The sequence below is a fragment of the Stylophora pistillata genome, chromosome 12 (genome assembly GCF_964205215.1).
Source record: "Stylophora pistillata chromosome 12, jaStyPist1.2, whole genome shotgun sequence".
Lineage (NCBI taxonomy): Eukaryota > Metazoa > Cnidaria > Anthozoa > Scleractinia > Pocilloporidae > Stylophora > Stylophora pistillata.
In genome coordinates this window covers 15782501-15805000 of record NC_142530.1, presented here as the reverse complement: position 1 = coordinate 15805000, position 22500 = coordinate 15782501, and the positions used below count along the sequence as shown (strand labels likewise).

General features: G+C 38.5%; 3 protein-coding genes across 5 annotated transcripts in view; 2 read left to right on the top strand and 1 right to left on the bottom strand.

Annotated features, from left to right (window-relative positions):
• The first annotated feature begins 3602 nt into the window (after positions 1-3602).
• On the top strand, positions 3603-8885 carry LOC111331239 (putative G protein-coupled receptor 19). The gene is made up of 2 exons (XM_088741681.1): positions 3603-5323; positions 6886-8885. The coding sequence occupies exons 1-2, from the start codon at positions 5259-5261 to the stop codon at positions 8087-8089; spliced, it is 1269 nt and encodes a 422-aa protein (XP_088597807.1). The 5' UTR covers positions 3603-5258; the 3' UTR covers positions 8090-8885.
• A 6440-nt stretch (positions 8886-15325) lies between these two features.
• On the top strand, positions 15326-16913 carry LOC148718980 (allatostatin-A receptor-like). The gene has a single exon (XM_088741389.1). The coding sequence runs from the start codon at positions 15405-15407 to the stop codon at positions 16548-16550; it is 1146 nt and encodes a 381-aa protein (XP_088597515.1). The 5' UTR covers positions 15326-15404; the 3' UTR covers positions 16551-16913.
• A 1228-nt stretch (positions 16914-18141) lies between these two features.
• The window catches only part of LOC111331227 (formimidoyltransferase-cyclodeaminase), an 11913-nt gene continuing 7554 nt past the window's right edge, over positions 18142-22500 (bottom strand). For all 3 annotated transcript variants that reach the window (XM_022936288.2, XM_022936289.2, XM_088741363.1), the window contains exons 8-13: positions 22101-22227; positions 21087-21248; positions 20535-20578; positions 19742-19880; positions 19182-19277; positions 18142-18706 (exon numbers count right to left, since the gene is read on the bottom strand). In XM_022936288.2, coding sequence (XP_022792023.2) covers positions 18623-18706; positions 19182-19277; positions 19742-19880; positions 20535-20578; positions 21087-21248; positions 22101-22227 — 652 coding nt within the window. In that variant the 3' untranslated portion in view covers positions 18142-18622. The remainder of the gene's footprint in view (positions 18707-19181; positions 19278-19741; positions 19881-20534; positions 20579-21086; positions 21249-22100; positions 22228-22500) is intronic.

Here is a 22500-nt window from a genome sequence, read left to right as displayed (position 1 = left end):
TTATTTATGACACAGACAAACTAATTATTTTAATTTCCATTTGGAACTCAACGGCTACTTTATACGTCATGCTGAAGTTGAGCTGTGGCGTTGTATGAGACAGTAAGCTCCTGCAGCCATTTTTGAAATTCTAACTAAGAGTAAAAAATTCATTTTTTAATCGAAGTCTTCCTTGGCGTCGCCGTCGGGGTTTCTTAAAGTCCCTAATATCACTTAGGGTATATCCCCGGATATCCCCAGGAGATTTCAAAGATAAAGGATGAAGTTTGAACTTGCATTTCTTTGAAGACCCCTATTTTTAAGTGTGTACCAGAACTCGAAAACCTAAGTCAACTTTGTATCGTTTTCAAACCATGTGTGACAAGTTGAAGTCTCACGAGTCAATAATAGGGACTTTAAGAAACCACGACGGCGACGCCAAGGAGGACTTCGATTAAAAAAATGAATTTCTACTCTTAGTTAGAATTTCAAAAATGGCTGCAGGAGCTTACTGTCTCATACAACGCCACAGCTCAACTTCAGCATGACGTATAAAGTAGCCGTTGAGTTCCAAATGGAAATTAAAATAATTTGCCGTCGCGGTTTCGGTTCGCAGACGACGCAAATTTTGGCGATTTCACGTTGTTGTTTTGCATAGGACGGCTAAGAAATGTACAAAGTTTCAAAATGCACGTGCTGAGCTATTGTTCTGCCAATTAGATCTCTTGTTTTTCCACGTCCTCGTTGCCGTCGCCGTCGTGGTTTCTTAAGGTCCCTAATACCTCGCGAGCGTTACGCAACTGTGACCTGTCAGAAAATGCTTCTCTGGTTGCTTCGCATTTCCCGCCTATGAAAAATTGCATCGCACGTAGACTATTCAACCGAAAATCAAATCGGAAATATTCTCATACATGACCACAAAAATCAAGTAAATACGCCTGAAATTACACTTGACTGTTGTCAGGCGCAAGAAACAGAGCATTACTCGCTTTCATTTCCAATTACATGGGCCTTACATAGATGCAATATCAAATTGTTTTAGTACCTGTTCAACTGTCATCCTCTGGATCTGTTAAGTTCCCTCAAATGCAACTTCTTTTTTCTGCATGTCTGATAATATTAAGAAAAAATATTTGCTTAACTACAGTTTTAATAAAACTATGAAAGATTTCATATTCACCAGATACGATCTAACCCTGTCTAATGTTATGCTACTTCATAAAGGTTCTTGTGTTTGTTTGCTGTTTTTTACTTTGTTTTTCGTTTTTTCTTTTTTACGCACGTTTCTCTATCTTGCTAAGTCCTGCCATTTAGACTCACTTATTTTCCTTTGAGTGGAAAACACTCGCCATCCGCTAGATCCTGTCTTCCTTAGAGGGGGACATTACCCCCTTATAAAACTGAATCGAAAAGGATGAAGACAGCCCACGAGTACCCTTATTGAATCAAGAGGACACGTTCTCTTCATTACACAGATTATTTTTGCATTAATAATCATTTTTCATTCTTGTGTCAACGAAATGACAAGGAATTAAACTATGATGCTGCTTAATCTATAAAATACAAAGATATAGTAAGTGCTTTCCTTGAATTTCCTCGCAAATTAATGATAATAATGTGGCGTTCAATCAACAGAATATCACCTTTCAGTTCAGTTTTTCCATTCTCACTACTTAATTGTTAGAGGCGCATCAATACTTTAAGGAGAAGTTACATTTCAAGCTCTCATGTGAATTTATAAAGCTAAAAAACTGTACATGGCATGAAAGTCTTTTCTAATTTATTTCCTTTTGCGTTCAGAGATTCCTAAAATTCCACTTTTCCCCTTTCCCCGTAATAACTTTATCAGGTTTCTAATGGTAACGGTGAACTTATTTCTTGCAAATGCACCCAATTATGCCATAGACATGTCTACGATCAAAAGTGAAAAAAGTTTCCGGTCCAATCGTGGTAGAGATTTCATCCCGGTGCATTCATTGTTTGAATCATAAAGCTTTTTCGTCCATTCATGAACGGAAAGGATGCAACTGTTTGCAAACATAAAATTATGGGTTTGTTCGTACGTATTGAATCCTGAGCAAGATTAAACAGGCAACCATCTTTCTGTTGTTTTTACTCATTGACTTCCTCTCACATGAAGAGAGAATTCGGTGTTAAATCAATATATGTCAATCACCGGAGGGAGATAAAAGGGTCGACAAATGCCATGAATTAAATATTGAGTCTTGCAGTAACCGTTGCAATTTTCCCTTTTTTTTTATTAAGACATGTTACAAATTATTTTATTCCTTTTCGGCCTTACCTGAATATTGCTTATTATCAAGCTCTTTTGCAAGATGGTTACTCGAATTTTCGCTGTAAATAAAAGAAACAGAACAGTTTCGCGTTTTGTAATGAAAAGCCTGTTAATGACACTATATCGAAGAGGATATCTGCTCCTCCTAAAGAAATATCAGCATCATTTATTCAAATAGTTTTTACCAGTGACATCGTTGCAGAAACATTTTAATTCTAGTGTATCGTACAAGAATTTATAAGCGAAAATATTATAGTTGTCTGCGGGGTTTTCTAGCTTCAGCATTTTCAGATTTTGTATTTGGATCGGTGAAAAGAAAGGGTATATACTACGGTTTATATGTGACAAGCAGGGCACATAATACTGGAATAAGCTATGTGTCATAGTTTCATAGTTCCTCCATGGACAGATAAATCAGATACCTCATGATGTATTATGTTTATCTACAGCAATGAGAAATAGCCGAAAATGGTAAAGAAAGTAGTGATATTTTTTGCTCGGTCTTCGCCGAATAAAGAACGACTTTACTCATTTGTCTCGAGTATGAAACAGAGGAAAAATCTGAGTATTATTTGACGATTAAATCTCTAAACATGCATATTTCGATTCTTTAAAAAATGTCTTAATTCGACGATAAAGCTGGAAATTTATTCTCTTTTTTCATCTTTTTTAAGAGATGACGTTTTAATTCGACTCACGGTATTGCGGGTTGAATATAACCCTCTTGGTATGTCTTGGCTCAATATCGAGTGCTCTGTAGCTCTGTGACAGAGCTGAAGACCATAAACTTCGATGGTCAAAGATTCGTATTGTCGAAAGGGAAAGGTAATATTTTGCTTTTACCCTCGCTGGTGATCACTATGACGAAAAAAATAATCTGTCATTTTTTCGTCTCATCCTTTAGATTATTTCTGTATGTGTATTTTCTGTCGATGCACAATACTATTCTTACCCCTAGCTTTTGTCAAAATTCGGTTTTTTCCACAACCAAGTGACAAAACAAAATACTTGATATCTCGAGAAGTTTTGAGGAAGCTGAATATGAGTTTGTCGAACTCGAAACAGAAAAATTTGTGCCATTTGTTTATTTGGTAAGGCATGACTCTAGTTTTTGACTATACTATTTCACTATTTACGTCACACCAGGTTTGGACTGGGCAACAAGTGATATATTAAAGGAGTTTTTTCGACCAAACGAAAGACTTTCTATTTTATTGTTTTACGTAAATTTATGGAGGGGGGGGGGGATGAGAGGAGAAAGAGGTCTGGGCCCCTCCCTCGTGCTCCTATTTCTAGCCGGCGGTCAGTGATCTGGGGACTTATTCAACCACTACAGATGCGCGCTGGACGACTGTGATGAAGAACTGAATTTACCTTTGTATCAGTTGTCAGAGCCACTGAGTATAGGAAACGGTCATAGATCACTCCACATACAATGGACGACTGGTGTAATTCCTATGGATAAACCTTCCAAAAAATGGTTTTGAACGTCATCTTGTCCACTTCACTCCATGCTAACGCGCTATAAAGAACAAGTATCTCTTTCTTCAGCGTGCTTTCAACGCAACGTATTTCGCCGAGCTAAGTATACCGACCTCATGTTCATCTTCAAATTATGAGTTTCTTTGAAGAATTATGCCCTGTTGGAAATTTCTAGTTTTATTATTATCTTTAAAGAGGAGTTAGGCCAAAACTGCTTCAGCGAATCGTGTGTAAGTAGAGGCCAAACTTGACAGCTTGGTGACGTAAGTGTTTTCCAGTCAAGTTAAAGCGAATGTTTGTGTTTTTTTTCCTGTACCTCTTCCTTTACATCGTTTCTTTTTTTTCCTTTTTTTTTTTTCCTTATTCATTTGTTTAACTTTGATTACTCGATTTGTTTTTCGTGTCTCTTTTTTCGGCGGTGAATTACTGATACGAGAATGTTTCCTCGTCTAATATCGCTTCGGGTTTCAGCAACGAGGTAGTAATCCTTTTTGCGATACCACAAAGTGTTGGAGTAAATATCTTCAATTTTAGAATTTTTCGGAGTTATTTATGAGCTTGCAGCGCAATTTTTACTAATGGTTTGCAACTTATATCGCTCACTTGTAGCGGGAAAGACATTGAATCAATATTAACTGAAACCAAATTACAAATTTTTTTAATTGTGCGAAATTTCCATTTAACGGAACCATAGCCCTATAGAAAATGCAATAAAGCTCAGTTGAAAATTGTCTGCTTTCAGCTCATTGCATTTTCAAGTTTTAAAGTTTAGAAAATTATTTCCTAGAAAAGGGTTTTATTTGTTAATTCCAGGAAGTGTCGTCTAAAATTTTTCCGCTAAGCAAGTTTGAATTGAGCCATTAATATTGTACTGTTTCGTAAAACAAATGTCAGTTTCTGCAATTTTCCTGTCGGCTTTTGAATAAAGCAGGTGAACTTTACCATTTAACGAAAATTAACCCAGTGCCAAATGCTTTGCTTGTGTAATAACATAATTTTTCTTTTGTCTTTTTCTTGAAAACGATTTTCATCTACTTCTCATTATCAGATAAGTAAAGCAAACACATAGTTAATGGCAAACATTATCAATAAGATTCCATATCAACTATTAATTTAGACAAGGCGCCGTCATTAAGCGCCTTTGTGTCATTGAACTAATTGCTTCAATTCTTTCCCAAGATCATCTATTATAAAAACGGCTTTATTTCCCTCGCGAAACGCGTCATATTTCCACACGTAACTTAATATGAGCACGAACGAAGGTGAAAATCAGGAATTAGCCCTGCCACCGCAGTATTCTTCCATCCATTCTCTTGATTTCAGAGCTGTTAGGATGTGTATTCCTATGTGAAAACTATCTTATAACTTGGCAGAGTATGACAGGATGGATGAAACATTTCAGTTCTTTCCAGGACAAGACGATTGGCGAACTTACAAGTCTCGTGTTCCACTGACTTAGCGTATTGTTGTATCTTCGTCACTTTCTGTGAACTCTCTGCAAATGGTGCCGATGGTGAAATGTTTTGGAACGCGCAAGATCTCTCTTGGAATCCTTGCTATGAATAGGTATACTCTAGAAAGGGTTGCGGACTTCAAGGCTGGAACATAAAGATTTCGGTTGTCGGTGGGCTTCTGTAAATAGCCAATCTTGGGAAATGTTAATTGATGAATTTAAAAATTTCTGATTCGCTTTTATTACTTTCCTTTTTATTAGAATTAAAAGCGTTTACTGGGGTCTTCATTCAGCTATCATGGAAAATGTTTGCCACGATTTTACCAAAATTTTATCATCTTCTAGAATTTTTTAAAATTTCTCACGGTTATCGTCTGTTTGCTTTTTTTTTTTTTTTTTTTTAGTTTGCTGCGTGTTTTTCCGCTTGTCTGTTTGTGATGTTAAACACTCGTAAAACGACGCGTGATAAATTTGAATGTGTCGCTAAAAAATATTGTTTTCTATAAAAATCAATATTGCAATCTTAGAAAACATCAAGCTGCAAATGAGCAATAAAATAGTAGCATATCCACAGTCTTCATTTATGGACGTAATTTCAACGCTAAAGTTCATCAGTCGTGTGCTGGTCAGTGTTTCAACGACTTCAAAAATTATCATTAGCGATAATGTACATGAGCACGATCCTTCGCAGTAAAGCACTATTTGAGCAATTGGTAGAGCGCTGTACTGCGAAGGATCGTGCTCATATACGTCTCATAACCGCAGTTTACACATATGTTTCATATGTTTGTTGTTGTTTGATTTATCATCTACGGGTTTATGTCGAATTAATTTGATGACCTGCTCCCAGTTGGCTTGTTAGCTCAATTGGTAGAGCGCTGCACTAGTATCGCAGAGGTCAGTGGTTCGAATCCCGTACAGGCCTGAAATTTTTTTCAGGTCTGATTTTCACTATTGCTCAAATAGTGCTTTACTGCGAAGGATCGTGCTCATATACGTCTCATAACCGCAGTTCACACATATGTTTCATATGTTTGTTGTTTTTAGCGATAATACCAGAATCCTTGGAGGAAAAAAGTAAGGAAGTAGAAGAGGAAAATATGAAAAAAAAAAAAAGCTGAAGATGAGTGGTTTAATTCGGAGGAGTGCTATCACAGATTACAGGTGGTGAATTTGCCATCTTCAATTTAGCCGAACCTTTTATCTGAACATTTATTTTTGTGAGCAGTGAATGGTAAGAGGGCTCAAAGCTAAAAGTGGAAGGACATTCATTTTATTAAATCAAATCTTTTATAGCGAATTTCTGAGGCCGCTGTTTGCGTAAAACCGCCACAAGGGCGTGGCGGTGCTGGGTTAAAGAGTGGATGTGAACCCAGGAAGACACTGAAGTGGGACACCCCTGCTCCATCTTTCGTCCCCGCTCCGAGGCCTACCCCACCCCCCCCCCCCCCACCATAAGCAAGTATTGAAACATTTTTACCTCGTCCCAATTGACCGATATCATTACAAAGCCTGAGCCTCTTATTTGTTCTTTCGATTATATCTTAATTAAAGCTGAAATGGAGGACAGGCTTACATAAGGGAAACGGGTAGTGGTTGATGACATCTTCCAGCTTAATACTCACATGTTTCTTGACTTGTTTTTTTTTTTTTTTTTTTTTTTTTTCTCAATTAGAATTGTTATGGGAAGCCTACAAACTTCGCGGGGGATCGTTGCCTCTGGTGATAGAGCAAACAACTTTTCGCATTTGAACAACAACACGGAGGCAAGGGACAATATTTACGTGTTCACGCCGGCTGGAGACACCGCTAAACGTGTGCTCTGTTCAGTTTTGTTGGCTTTTGGGACGTTGGGATTTTTTGGCAATTATTTCTTGTTCTATTTTCTTTGTCGAAAGGTTAAAAGAGCTGCATTTCGATCCAGTCGCTTCTTGAACAATCTAAACTTGTACCTGAGAAGCCTGGCTCTGTCCGACTTTCTTACTTCTGGTGTTGCCCTACCTCTACTGTGCACTCAAGTTTTATTCGATGTCTTCCAAAGTGGGTGGCCATGCAAGATTGTTCGATATTTCCAGGTAGTATTCCCTGTTATTACACTGAATAACCTCGTCGTGATAAGTCTAGAAAAGTACTTATCAACCCGGCGAATTCCACGGACCTTCAGCATCGAAACAGTCCGTAAAATGATCATTGGTGCGTGGGTATTCGGATTTTTCATTGTGTTATTTTCCGTTGCTCCGTATGATGGAATGAGACTTACTCTTAATGACACCCATTTTACCATTGTGTGCAGAAATGACGAAGATTTCTACCCATTTCGAGCAACCATGCTTATATTCCCATTACAGTACATCCTGCCGAGTATCTTTGTGAACTTCTTCAACATAAGTTTGATCAGAACAGTGTGGAGAAAGAGTACAAGAAAAGTTGGAAACGGTTCAACAAATGTTTTCAAGGCTCAGCTGACAGCCACGAGAATAAAGGGAACATCTCTTCTCGTTGCTATAACCTTTTCCTTTACTATCCCGTGTCTTTTCTTCATAGCTAATATGGCGTACACTCAGATAGCTAAACCACAACGAACTTTTGCCGTAGATTATATTATACGGTATGCTACCGGCGGTTTCGCATTTGGTAGCAGTGTGATGAACTTTACGATTTGCCTTGCTCAAATGAAGGACTTCCGTGAGTTTCTGAAGAGTGCTTTACTCTTAAAGGGAAGGAAAAGACGCAAAACTCACGTAACAGTGATCTATGGGACAGTGGAACGACAGAGCCTCTCAAGGCAAAAGGTGAACTCAAAAGATATGACGAACTGGATTGAATTAAGCCATCAAAATAATCGAACGAAAATTTACTCCCTCTCGAGTTCCTTGTAAAGAAACCCACGAATAAAAGGGACCAAGCCCCAGCAAGCCTGCACTTTCGTCCCTGTTAAGACCTCGTTGTTGTCTTTGCTGGACAATTGAAGGGTCCTATGTCAACTAAAGTATGGAGCTTGGAGAGGATGGAAGAGGCGTTGGGGTAGTTTCAACCGCACCCCAATACAACTCTACATGCTTGGGTGCTCTCCAGACCTCCCGAGTGCATCTATACCTCGATAAAAGTACAGCTAAAATCATGTACCAGTGCCTCTCTAGGACATTTTGTGACAAATCGATTTTTATAGGTCGGCATTAACGAATGTCATAGTGAGAAAAAAAACTCTGAAATAATTCAGGATTCTACTGACTCACTTACCACTGTACTCTGTTTGTGGTTGCGTTTTAACCAGTCAATGGGTGGCTTGGATTTAACCTCCGTCAAAGCCTGAATTTTATTAGACTTTGACTACATGAAGATCAGCTCGTCACTGCCGCCTGTATTTGTAGATATACATTTACATGTAAAAGGCGGTTGGTCAGAGGTTTTTTTAATTTTCTCTTTCAAATGAGAGACTGGTCTAAGTATATCCAGGAGCTGCTTGGTGTTTGGTGAATTAGCCAGTTTTACCCACGAGGGGAGGGGTAAGTGAAAGGTTGGGATGGAGATTGGAGATTTTTTCCTCTTAGAGGATTTAGCTTAGGGTCACTTGTATCTGACTGCAGCTGTTCATTTAAGTGCATCTCGTGTTTATTAAGAATTTTGCAGAATTTAGTTCATAGGGTGAAGATATTAAAGGAACAAATGATGGACTTACATTGCATAGGTAAGGTAAAGTCTGTTTACGAGCCTAGTGGCCCATTAGGCCGGTGCTTAACTCCGGTTTCTGTGGCATGAAGCGACTAGGAGTATTTCTACTCCCCCCCTGGATGGATGGGATGCCAGTCCATAGCAGGGTTACCCCCAGAATTAAATTGCCGGTTCCCATTTATACACCTGACTGAAGAGAGGCACTGTGAGAGTAAAGTGTTCTTGCCTAAAAACACAACACAATGTCCCGGCCGTGGCTCGAACCCGGACCTCTCGATCCGGAGTCGAGCGCACTAACCTTGAGGCCACCGCGCCTCCATAGAGACGCCTTGCATAGATTGACCAATAAAAATTATAACATAACCAAAGTAAAGCGCGCGCTCTGATTGGTCAATTTAGCGTCCTCCATTTGCCCATGGGTGTACGCTGCTGACGTGGCCAAATGCAAAGACAATTTTTTTTTCGCGCGCGCTTGTTTTTTCTAGCCGCGTAACATTTGTTAAATAAAAGGGATCTCTTTAGTTACAATATATCAATGTTATGTTATAAAACAAATGGTATACACCACAGCGTACACTATTGAGTTATGTATGCACTTGGGAGGTTTGCTAAGCACTCAAGAAGCTAGAGTCGCTCTCGGCTATCGCCTCGAGTGACTCTTACGCTTCTTTCGTGCTTAGCAACCTCCCGCGTGCATCCATAACTCAATAATAGTGTACGCTGTGGTGTTTACCATTTGTTAACGATTGCACAGTATGTCCTCATTTAGTATCTAAATATTACAATACAATATTTATTGATAACTCCCCAAAGGGGCTTTTCAGTGACAATTAACAATTATTCCACGAGCGCACGTTGGATATGAGATGATAGATAGCCAACGAGGCGCTAGCGCCTAGTTGGCTATAATCATCTCATATCTAACAAGCGCGAGTGGAATAATTGTTTTATTAAAAACGCCCATAAGAAATTATTATTTTATAAGAAGAAACTGGATTTTTTAGCTCCCTTTTGATTTTAAGCTGACGCGTACGCTTACCATATTTGTAGATTATCGTATATTTGCTGATATACCATAATGGCTAAGCTAATAAAAAGTCTTGAATTGCATTATCCAATGATCCAATTTTTAATAATGACGATTAGACAATAGCAGTAACAATAGAAAAAATGGTAATGATTAAAAAGAGTATGCTATATACATTATAAAATATCAGTCACAGAAAATAATTTATAGAGTATTAAAAATATAGTATAACTAATTATAAGAACAGAAACTCGGGCTGAATCAAGTCAAGAATTGTTTTGAAAGGTCTGATTTAAGATTACTTTTAAAACTAGCTACACTAAGGCTTGATTTAAGTTTATGGCTAATAGTATTCCAGATACTTACAACGCGATAATAAAAGGACCTCTGGCCAGTAATACAATATTTTAATCTTAAAAGATGTAACAAAGGACGAACATTATGATTGTTAACAATAATGTCTTACTTCATTATGCATAAACAGTTATTAGGAGGCAAATGGGTTCGTTTGAGTGTCCTTTGCATTTTGGTAATTATTTTTCCAAACAGTTCGTTAACGTACCACTTTACACGTTGGAAAGGTTAGGCCCGGTTCAGACGTCGAGCTTTTCATGAGCCGAACTCAATTCGAATTTGGACCGACCCAAATTATCAAAAGTACGCCTGCTGATTCAGACGCCGTTATTTTTGGCAGTTCCAAATTCAGTTCCAGTAAAACCAGTCAAACTGCTTACAAAACACATTATAACAATTTATGCATTAGGATCGGCACATGAAAAGTACGGCGTCTGAATTAAAGCCGTTCCAAAGGCGTTCTAAAGGCGAAATTCTCGGCGGGAAGAACGGGTGAGCCGTTCCAAATTGAAATAGCCGTTCCAAATTTATTCAGACGCCGATCTTTTCATGTACTTAATTCAGGGAATTAGGTTCGGCTCATGAAAAGATCGGCGTCTGAACCGGGCCTTAGTTCCTGTTTGTGTATTCTTTTGTACGTTGGCGGAGGAGATGCCTTTTGTCAGTTGCACGTTGTGAATCTTGCAAAGCTTACAGCTGACGGCAGCTATACTCCTCTTGCTTAATTAAAAAAAAAACCACAAGTATTCTCCAAACGATTGGATTGTTTAACGAGGGACGTGCGCAGAGGACGGACATTAAAAGGTTGGTAACACCCCTCGAGTTTTTCGTAGGTTGCGGTCACTGACGATGTTTTGAAAAGTTTCAAAACTGAACAAGCCACATAACACCTCGCAAGAAGTCTCCAATTAAAAACGATGCTCCTGCGTGCACGCATTCTTCACACTTTTAGGTCGCATGGAACGCTATCTATTACTGTAATGACTACTTACAAATTAGAAAAAATAGGCGAAGTTGGTGGAGATCGATGTCAGCAAGCGTCAAAAGTTTTCTCAATCTTTTAGTCTCCTCAAAGATACCATAACTTTTGCGTACAGCCCCTATGTTTAATTTGATTTTTATCAACTGAGTTGATAATGCGAATCGGCCACCGTTTTTAAGAGTCAGGCTTAGCCAACGTTTCGAGCATCGTTAGTCCTAGAATACAGGAATTGGGGGTTTTGTTTGTTTTATTTTCAGAAAATGGAGCTACGCTATTAATAGGAACACAGTAAGTACAAAAACGAGAATAAATTAGTTTAATGAAAGCGTTCGTTGACACCGTGAAGATTAAAAGTGCCGATTTGAAAAGTAAATTTTTTCCTCGAGTTTTGCAGCTTTTCGAACCTCTTCTAGTCACCATAGGGTGATTTAAAACATTTATTTCCCTTGATTGTACTTGGCTATTGTTTTTCATTGCTCCTCTCTTAGGCCTCTTTTACGAGTTTTGTGTGATGCAAATTAAAGGAGCTTTTCAATGCATTTTCGCCGGCCTATCGTATTCACCATGAACGCTTGAGAGTGCTAATGAAAACAACAACCTTAGAGCACGGTTTTAAGATAGGAGCATGTTGAAAATTCTAATATACAAAGCGTCACGTTCTGTCGCTACTGCCAGTATATGAAGCCGTTCGAGAGGGGACGGAAGAAATTCCTGAATGCATCTAAAAGTATATAGGACAAGTTATTCAAAGGAGGTCTAACCCAAACAGCGGTTTTACACAAGTTACGGGCCTAAGGTATTCTCTATAGGAGGGTTAATTTCATTATTTTATAAATAAATATCTTTCCATTGTTAGCTTTCGGCCTTCATGATACTGTTCGCAAAAACAAACGTTCAGGTAAAAGTTTCAGCTAAATTGGAGATAGTTTACAAAGCGGTTTTGATAAACAACGGCTAAACTTTGTTTCAATAACCGGCCCTCTATGTCTTCAAAAAAAGCAGAAGGAAAGTCCAAATAATAATGTGAACGAAAATGTCTCAAGTTACGCTTTGAAAATGTATTTTGGGGACGAATCACCAGAAAGATTTGTGGCTTGGTGAGATCGTGGAAATCAGCTGTTGTGAAAAACTTCAGATTCAAAGTTATTTCAGTAGAAACATTTTTTCTATCCAGTGCTCAGCCAAATTCAATGCTCTGCTTTGAATTTATGAGTTACAAGAATATTTGGGGAGAAGCTAGCATAAAACTAACGCAAATAAAAAATTAGGGGTTTCCTAACTGCAGCAACATCAATCTTACAAATAATGGAGAAAGGTCTTTTTATCGGCTGGAAGATGTGAGAAAGCTTTGGAAACAATCTTTCTTTGAGTGATTCTAATTTCCGTATTTATGTCAAGAAATAATACATTCCCATGTTGGACAACATTTCTTTATGAAGGTTTAATAGCGCAATCCTGTTGCCCAGAAGCACGTATGATTAGATATCGTGACCAAACCGTAAGCAATGTTTTAAACGAAAAGGCGGGGAGATGCTGCTAAAAATTCCAACTCGGAATACTTTTTTAAAAAAAAAGAGCACTTTAAAATACTCACCTAATTAAAAATATCTTTAAACAATAGTCTTTTGTCTCCTTTTCGTGTAGATTAAGCCTGTTATTTCCCCTTCTAGGCTTAAAATGCAGGTGATATATCAGGAACATCGTCATTTTTGTCTCATCAGTAATACTATACGTATGGTTAAAAATTGCAAGCCTCAACCGCAGTACTCTTCCTGATGAACTTCAAATTGTAGGAGAAGAGGAAAAGAAGGGTAGGAATTTTTTTCATAAATTACGCTCCCTCTGCGAGGTTGTAGCCATACCACTGGTGTTTTTTTTTGTTGTTGTTGTTGTTTTTTTGCTTGAATTGCTGCAATTTTAAAAATCTACTTTCAGTTCATGTAGTTTATATTGTATCAATGAGTACTACTTATTTCACCCTGTTTCACCGAGAAATTTATGCTGGAACTAATACAAAACTGCAAACTCTGTTCTTTTTAGTTAACCTCATAACACCATTTTCAATTAGAAAAAACATTTTGGATGTGAAACGAATTTTGAAATAGATCGGCATCCCGACGAACAAAATTGTACCTTTGAGCGGAAAACCATTGTTACATAAAACACAGGTGCATAATTTCTTACATGATTTCGTTGCGCGAAGACTCACTGGATTCCATTTACGATAAACTAACAGGGTAATTTTCATTAAGAAAGTATACTCAACGGACTATTCCAGTGTAGGGTTCAAAGTTAGCCTTAAAGTAGTTTTAAAAGGCACATTTGTGCATTTTGAAAATTGGTTAAGAGGATTGATTGAAGCTAATGTGGATGAAATATATTCACTAAGGCTTCTCTGTGGTTATTGATGGTTCAAAGATAAATAGTAATAAAAAAATAAAAAAACAGCAACGAGCTCATGTATGAGAAACTTATCTCAACAAAAACTAACTAATTAGATATTTCATTAAATTTTCCTAAAGCCTGGTTTTCACATGTCAGGAAAATGCCATACGATGGGCAATTTCACTGTTTCGCGACGTTCCCAGATTTTGTTGATATAAAGACATTAACAGATGTCTGTCGCAGATTCTTCCGCACACCATTTTTATTTGGGATTCGGGGTACTTTAGCTAAGCAACTAGGACTGGTAGCGAGCTAGAACTATCGCCGACTTACCCGACTGTAAAAATTGAATTTTTTTATATATTGTGGATGATCGCTGATCATCACAGAAACCTGACGCGAGTAGGGAAATTAGAAAACGCTTCTATTTTCCCGGTTTGTCGCCGACCATCCCAGGTTGTCGAGGATCTCTACGATTTAGAGTTTTCATTTGTAAGAAAAATCTAAGACGGCCGGAAAATAGTAAAATCGCCGATCGTCTAGAATTTTCCTGATTTTCCGAAAAAAAGGGTTAAGAAAAAAAAGAGTGGTTTGGTTTTCATGACAAAAACTTGAAAAATGTAAAATTTGCATATGGAAATCTCTTCGAAATCATTTGGAAGGATGAAGAGGTTGAGAACAAAGGATATATAACAGATGCCTTTTAGTTTTTTTTGTTTTTTTTTGTAAAGATTATCCAGTACAGCATAATAATGAAAATGGTACATAAATAATGAACTGGTCTGACTCGTTTCGCCTGCTTTATCAAGAGTAGATCAAACTGAAGCATGAAACGAGAAGTTCAGTTTTAAAAACTTTTTTGCGGACATTCATTATCAGTTCGTATTTTTTTATTTTGTCGTATTAAACATCTTTTTTTCTTTTTGCTTAACGATGTTATAATAGTGTTGAAAAAATGCTTTGAAAACATAAATGAATTGCATTCTTAATTCATGTAACGTTTTCTGTAAAGCGCGTAGAATAATTTAGAAAGTTCGATGAGTCTTTTTCATTTCGTTGTAGTTAGCAGACTCGTGCTGTCAAAATTTTTTTGGTTTTGCTTCTTAATTTTTTTTACTGCTCCTTGGTTACTAGCTTGATATGAGATTCGTCAAAAATCTTTAATGCCACTTTTTTCCTCGGCCTCTAGACCAATTGAACAAAAGACGTACCTTCCTCTCACACCATGTTGAGATATCAACCTTCATGAATACACAAAAAGTGACACCGTTAGCATTGCTTCCAAATCTAAACAAGGGATGCAATATATGATAATTCCGTGTGTCTTCTTCTTCTTTTGAATTCAACACTTGATAATTATGGCAAGGTTACGATATGCGAGTTTGTCATTAGTCGGTGGCTTATACGAGGCTGCTTAATTTTTTTTTTCCATGTTGTTTCATAGTAGGCTTGCTTTCCCTGCTTTGACTTTCCATGCACCAGTTGCTAAGGTAGCGAGATATGACTTCATGAGTCTTTGAAAATGCGTGTTACATGTCTCAGAGATTGATCGAAAAGCCACCGAGACAGACTGGAAGGTGCGGAATGTAAACTTTTCTTGCGAATGCGTCCTGTGAAACCATCATTCTTCGTGATGAACGTGGAAGGTTTAGATAATGTTAATGCTGTGCAAATGCCACTAAATTGTGAACATCATGTAGGGCTGCTTTATGGTAATTTTTTAATACAAATTTCGTAATTATCCCATCTTCCTTCTTGACAGAGCTGTGCTGAAATGGAAAAAGGAGAGACTTGGTGGTCATTTCCTAACCAGACTTTACGGACACACCTGGGCCGCAATCAGACTGAAGCAATGCGCCCTATTTACTTGTTCACGCCCGCCGGAGACACCGCTAAACGTGTGCTCTGCTTAGTTTTATCAGTCATCGGCACAGTGGGGCTCGTTGGTAACTGTTCGCTGTTTTACTTTCTTCGGCGGAAGAAAACTACAAGTCCGATCCAAAGGAGTCGTTTCGTGCGCAATTTGAACCTGTATATGAGGAGTTTGTCCCTCTCCGATCTCCTTTCTTGTTCCGTGTCGCTGCCCCTTCTTTGCATTCAAATTCTTTTCGATCTTATGCAGAGTGGGTGGCTGTGCAAGTTGGTTCGCTATCTGAATTTCGTGTTCCCCGCTGTCACGGTTAATACCCTGGTTGTGATCAGTGTGGAGAAATATTTTTCAACTCGTAAGAATCCTTACACGCTTAGAGTCACCACAGTCCGTAAAATGATCAATGGGGCTTGGATATTAGGAATAACCATAATGTTGCTTCCAGCAGCCGCTTTCGACGGAGTAAAAGTACTTCTAAATGACAATCACTTTACAGTGATCTGCCGTTACAACCAGAACTTCTATCCTTTTCGAATATCCGCTGTTATTTTCCCATTACAAAACGTCATTCCTAGCATTTTCATAACATACGTCAACGTATGTTTGCTGAAAACTTTGTGGTATAGAACTGGACGAAAAATTCGCCATGCAACGACCAGAGCATTTAGAGCGAAACTTATAGCTACCAGAATCAGGGCAACTTATCTTCTAATTGCTCTTACATTTGCCTTTATATGCCCGTATTTTGTTTACATAGGCAACATTTTATACACTCAGATAGTTAAACCGCAGCGTCCATTTTCAACAGAATACATTGTGCGTTACGTGGCTGGCGGTATTGCAGCATATTTCAGCAGCGCGATAAACTTCATCATCTACTTTATCCAAATGAAGGACTTTCGCGCATACTTGAAAAACATCTTCCGTTTGCGATGCACAATCAACGCGCAGAATAGCAAACAGTATGCCCCGACACTTCCCTCAAGACAGAACGAACTGCAGGAAACTAAAAATTGTCAAGTAAAAAGAGTGAATTTCATAAAAACATAAATGTCCTGTGATAATAGTTTCTTTCCTAAATCATCTTTATACAAGCGTCATGAATAAACCGAAAGGTTGGCATTTTTTCACTAGTCTTCATCTTTATATGACTATCTCTTCTGACTTGGAAAAAAAAAAAAATAATTGACTGTTCAGAGTATTTTAGTGCTATGCGGAAGTCTTTTGGTACCTTAGGTTACGTAATTGTGCGCGTACTTAGATTATGTAATTGTGCGCGTACTTAGATTATGTAATTGTGCGCGCATGCGTCGTGTAGGTTAGGGACGAGGTTTTGTCTTCATGGTTCACCAATTTTTCTTCTTGTAACGGATCTAAAACTTTGAAATAAATCTTTTAAGTTTGGAACTTTCACGACGTTTGTTATCGGTCGTTGATACTGGGGAACATGAACGTTTTGAGAAAAAATTGCTATTTGTTCACGTTATCTGCAATTTTCGAAATTCGTTACAAAATAAGAACGAAAAAATTACATATTCCGCGCAGCGACTTGTGATCAAGCCCAAAGCAGCTGCCCCTCCGTCGATCTCTCTAACTCATGGATACTGAATACACTCGCAAAAAGACTACTTTCTTCCGCTACTCGTTTGAATTACTATCTTAGAATGGTTCCGCGCCTCTCGTAACTATGTTTAAGACACTGATTATGGTTTATTTCTCTTATTCTTGGAGCACAAGAGTTCTTAGCTAATGCATCCTTCGCTATTTCAGTATTGCTCTTCAAAATACTGTTCTTTGACATATCAAAACGAGCGGTACTGATAACGGGAATGACTACAGTAGATACCGAATGCGTGAGCGCTAAATATTCTTACAAAAGGCGATTTGTCGGCCAAAGAACCTGACAAACATTGGAGGCAAAGTTGAACAATTAGGCGGTTAATTGACAGGTGAATTTCCTCTCCATAAAAATGATCCAAAAAGAAATGACATCAGTCCAAATTCAGCAAAAGGTTTTAAGGAATAACAATCAAAAGAAAAGAAAAAGGAAACAAATTGAATATGGGGCAGTCAGACTGAATCATGATCAGTAAATTGTAATTCTAAAATACTGAGAAATTTTAATTGTTGAAGTACAAATGGCGCGGTCTCAGGTCTTACTTTGCCCAACCGAAAAAAATATTTAAACTAAGCCCAGAGATTGATCTCAAAGTAAAAATTTGTTCAAAATTTTCCAGCTGGCCCTGGCGATAAAAAAATACAATCACATTGGGAGGAAATGAGGAGTGCGGAATCGAATAAACAATGGAGCAAATTTTGTCCAAAATAGAAGAAATAATTATGTTCTCGATCGGAAAAAAGTCACATCTCAAAATATAACCCAGATTTGCCAGAGCCACTTTCGAACATCTCGACGTTTTTTGTAGACATTACCATTATATCTGCTAGCTCTGCTCATCACGAAAAGACACGATAAATTGTGTGGTCTAGAGTGTTGCTAAATAGTTTTTTGCGAGAAGCAAGCTGCACTGGCATAAATAAGGTGACCTTTCACATCGGCCTTGAACGGTGAAATTTAATCGAAACAACTTTCAAGTTGTGTCGATACTCTTCTTTAAAAGGAACAGTATTTGAGCGTGTATTTAATAGTGACGTTGGCAATTGCGCATCATTTATGTAGGCAATGCCACCATTTTATTTTACCATCATTATCGATTCAAAATACAACGCTGCATTTAATTGTCACCTTGCAAACTCTAATCTTAAGCCTTTATACCTATTTATACGTTTGACGGATTTTATCCACTCCAACCCACCGCCTTAGCCTATAAATAAAAATTTGGCTATTCTTGGTCGATACAGCAAGTGTTGTGTCCAATAATAACTCCCTTTCTACTATCGCTCTTTCAATGACCGTACGATTGTCAACGTGTTTATTTTTATAACGAAGGAAGCCCAACGCAGATATGGAGAAAAGGCCGGGAGAAGAACTACATTCACCAATTCGATAAGAACTACCACACATATTCCATGTCTCAGTTTGAAGCTGGGTGCATTCAAACCTTTTGCCCCACCGACCATCTCAGCCAATTCTGATTCTTCTACACAGGGTTGTTGTTTTATTACTCTCTTTCCTCTAAGATCTTCAAGATTTCCTTGCATTTTTCTTGTGCATTTTCCAAAGAGGATTCCGCTTCGTGTAGAACCTACCGAGTAAAATAGAAGATTCAATGGAATCTAGTGCATCTTGGACCACAAAGAGACAGGCTCATTCTCCCACACAGAGTTACTTTTAATGTAATTTAATCTGACTCGGCCGTCTTAAGCTTTTTTGGCCTCCTACTAATCGAAGTTCCAGCTCTATACTGTACGTTTCGGACTGAGAGGAATAAACGAGGTTCCGTAATTTACAGTACGGACCAAGAAAACAAGGTTAGTGAAATATTTATGACATCTCTGAGTTCAAATAGAAAGGGAAGGATTTAATTTACAAAAACTTTTGAATTTTATTGGCCGCGCAGTGAAATACGACCCACTAAATTGACCAGTTATAGCGCACTTTCTATCAGAGAGATGTAATAACAGTCTTTGTTATCCTGAGTATGGAAATCGCTTTGAGATGACTGTCAGTGACAATTTCATGCTAATGAAAGTTGACGGTTGAAAGCGCATATTACTTACTTGTTTCTTAAAATTTTCATCACTTATGTCATCTAAGTTAATCTTCACGTTGTGGAATGCGCCCCACACGGCTGTCTCCAGACTTCGAGCCCCAACCTATGAAGCGAAACAAAAAATAAACCCGTTAGATATTTCGTTCTGTCACGAGGGTACCTAAAGCCTGCCCGTATACGCCACACTTACACTGTACCTCCAACATTGGTCACAGGGAGTGTGAAACTCTGCTCTGTGTGCACTTGGACCCGGGCTATCTTGATGTAACTTAAGTTTGCAGTTTGCTCTCATCCAACATTAACAACGGGATAAGGGTTTCAGCAAACTAAATTTTTTATGTAGCTAGAAAGGCTGGCAGTACTGTCAGTTTCGAGGAAGACAGTTACATGCATAACTGTGCTATCCATCCAGTCATGATGTCCTTTATTTAAAACGAAAAATAAGACGAAAGCAAGAAAATATAATTATCTCTTGGATGAGAGTAATTAGAAAGAGCAGCTGGACACGTGTCCATCCGCACTACCAGTAATGTTATCATACAAGCATTTATACGCCTAACTGCATACCTGCAGATCAGATTTGCTGTTGATATTTCCAATTTTGGCAAGCTCTACCATCGGGTTCCACACCTTGGTAGCTGTTTTGATAACATTAAGAGGAACCTCAACAGCGGATCTGAGCCCATCTTGCAAAGCCTTCTCACGTCTGAAATACCACATATAAATAACAACAACATAACAGTGAAAATTCTTTCTTTTGATTCCGAAAAAAAAAAAAAAAAAAACACGCAACAAGTTTTTGGCCAATAACAAGGTCTGACGGGGAATTTAAGAAAGACACCACGCGCGACATTTCAAAAGTCATCAAAAGATCGTGAGACGCAAAGCAGCAAGTATTAGTTGAGGAGCTCGGCAGAAGATATCTATCCAGAACAGTTTGAAGCAACCATAGTGCTTGATGTTCAATGCGAAAAACGGCTATTTTCGTTCCGGTGTCTATCAGCGATATCAGGAACTAAGATCGCTCAAGGTCACGTTGAAAAACGCTATTGCTGAAAGTGTCAGGTTGAGTTTTTTTCGAAAACACGATGAACTCTAGCACAGGTTAAACTGCCATGGAAAGGTAAGTTTAATCATGCCGCTAGGCTAGAAACAGAAATAACTGCGCATGAGCAGTCTATGAGGCATCCTCCTTCTGAGTCTTCCGTTGCAAATAGTCTTCGCCTTTTCTTTTTCTGTTTCTGTTTTCTGTTTCTTTTTCTTTTCTTTTTCTGTTGACCTTTTTGCAACTTCGTATCAATGAATTCTGATAAAAGCTAACATACGTAACACCAACAATACATAACCTTTAAGAACTTACTTTTCCTCTTCTTCAGGGGTAGTTTTTGAAAGTTTCTTTGCTTCCTAAAAAGTTGAAAAATTTATCATAAATTCAAGGAAGGCAAAATCCAAACGTTTTAAAACGGAAATACAATGCTCTCCTATGGAAAAGATCATGTAGGTAGTTCCTCTTGTAAAAGTAAGATGAACTTTTGTGCCTATTGTTCCAATTATTCTCGTTCCATTGGTATCAAGGTGTATAACGTGGTCCTGTTATGCGCGATTGGTGTTGTTGTCTATCTTCAAGAACAGTCATCCCACTTTTCACTTATTTTTGCTGTCATTTTGTTTTGCACCACCCCCACCTTCTCATTTATTCTCTCTTCCAACTCGTGCCAAAAATTAAACTTCGAAGATTATGAATCAGCATGATCGAATATGTAACAGCGTGACTTGTATTATATTTTCATCATTCGCATTGGCTATCATCAACAGGAGAGCAAATGAGCTGTAATTTCCACTGAAAACGGTACTCACATATGGCGACGCCATAACACGGGATGGCGCGACCATAACACAAATGCAAATTTACCATGAATCCGCTGAATGCATTGGTGTCTGCATCAATCATAGGAATAAAATCCAGCATTGCTTGTCTCAGGGGAGGAATAAGTGTCCTCATCTGTGAATCCAACGCTTCAAATTTCTTGTTTCCGTAAGTTAACCAGCCAACCATGGTCGCTAGTGCAGCACCCTGGAAAAAACGAACGAACAAATTCGAACAATATATTTTAAGCAACAAAGAAGAACAACGAAAAAACTCTGGGATCATTTACAAATATTCCTTCCCCCGCCCTTGCCTGCAGGTTAAAGTTGAATGTAAACATAAGTATTTTTTTAATTCATTATAGGCCTTCGAAAAGCTTGCTCCACCCAGAAATACTGTGAATCTTGTCAGTGCGATCTCAACTAAATTGCTGTGACTGTCATCCGTTCACAGCACATCCTTCAATTTTGTACGGTTCGAATTGTCACGCTGATAATAGCAAACACAAACCTGTTTCAAAAATATTTGGAGAGCTACTTTCATTATTTAACACTCTCTCAATACTCTATCGATCTTCAGTTCTTTGGTAGTGAGTGGGACTCACATTCTTACTTGCGCCTTGTCTCCTTGTTCTCCTAATCTACAACATACCCACCTCTCTCACCAAAGTTTCTCTTAAAATTTCAGCCCCATCAGTAGTGCCAGCCATGAAGTACGGGAGAGGGGGGGGAGCGGGGGGGGAGGGAGGGAGGGGAAGACTGAGCCCCGTTTTTTGAGGATTAATCAGGAATTAATTTTAAACTAAACTAAATCGGCCAATCAGTGTTTACAAACGTACCATAGCAGCAATGGCAGCAGATGCGGATCCCCCTCCTGGGGCTGATGATCTAGATCCCAAACTGTAGATAAACTGTACGGGAGAGGGGGGGAGCGGGGGGGGAGCGGGGGGGGGAGCGGGGGGGAGGGAGGGAGGGGAAGACTGAGCCCCGTTTTCTCAGGATTAATCAGGAATTAATTTTAAACTAAACTAAATCGGCCAATCAGTGTTTACAAACGTACCATAGCAGCAATGGCAGCAGATGCGGATCCCCCTCCTGGGGCTGATGATCTAGATCCCAAACTGTAGATAAACTGTCGCAATGACATTGACACGAGAGGTCCGTCTTCCACATCACCAACCATGTATCTGACAATAGATTTAAATGATGAATACAATTAGTCGATGGATAAGGATTCAATACTGCGAGAAAAAACACTTGGCTTAAAAACTCAGTTTATTAATGAAATTCAAGAAATTGAACGCGAGTAATGTACAAAACCAAAAACTGTACTTTCCGATAAAGGACTGACACAGCACCATCACACTTGCACAATTTACAAGCTCACTGCTCATTTTCGCTTTCATTTTCTCTCTTCAACCAATGTACGTGACACCCACTAAACCGTCAGCTAATCAGGG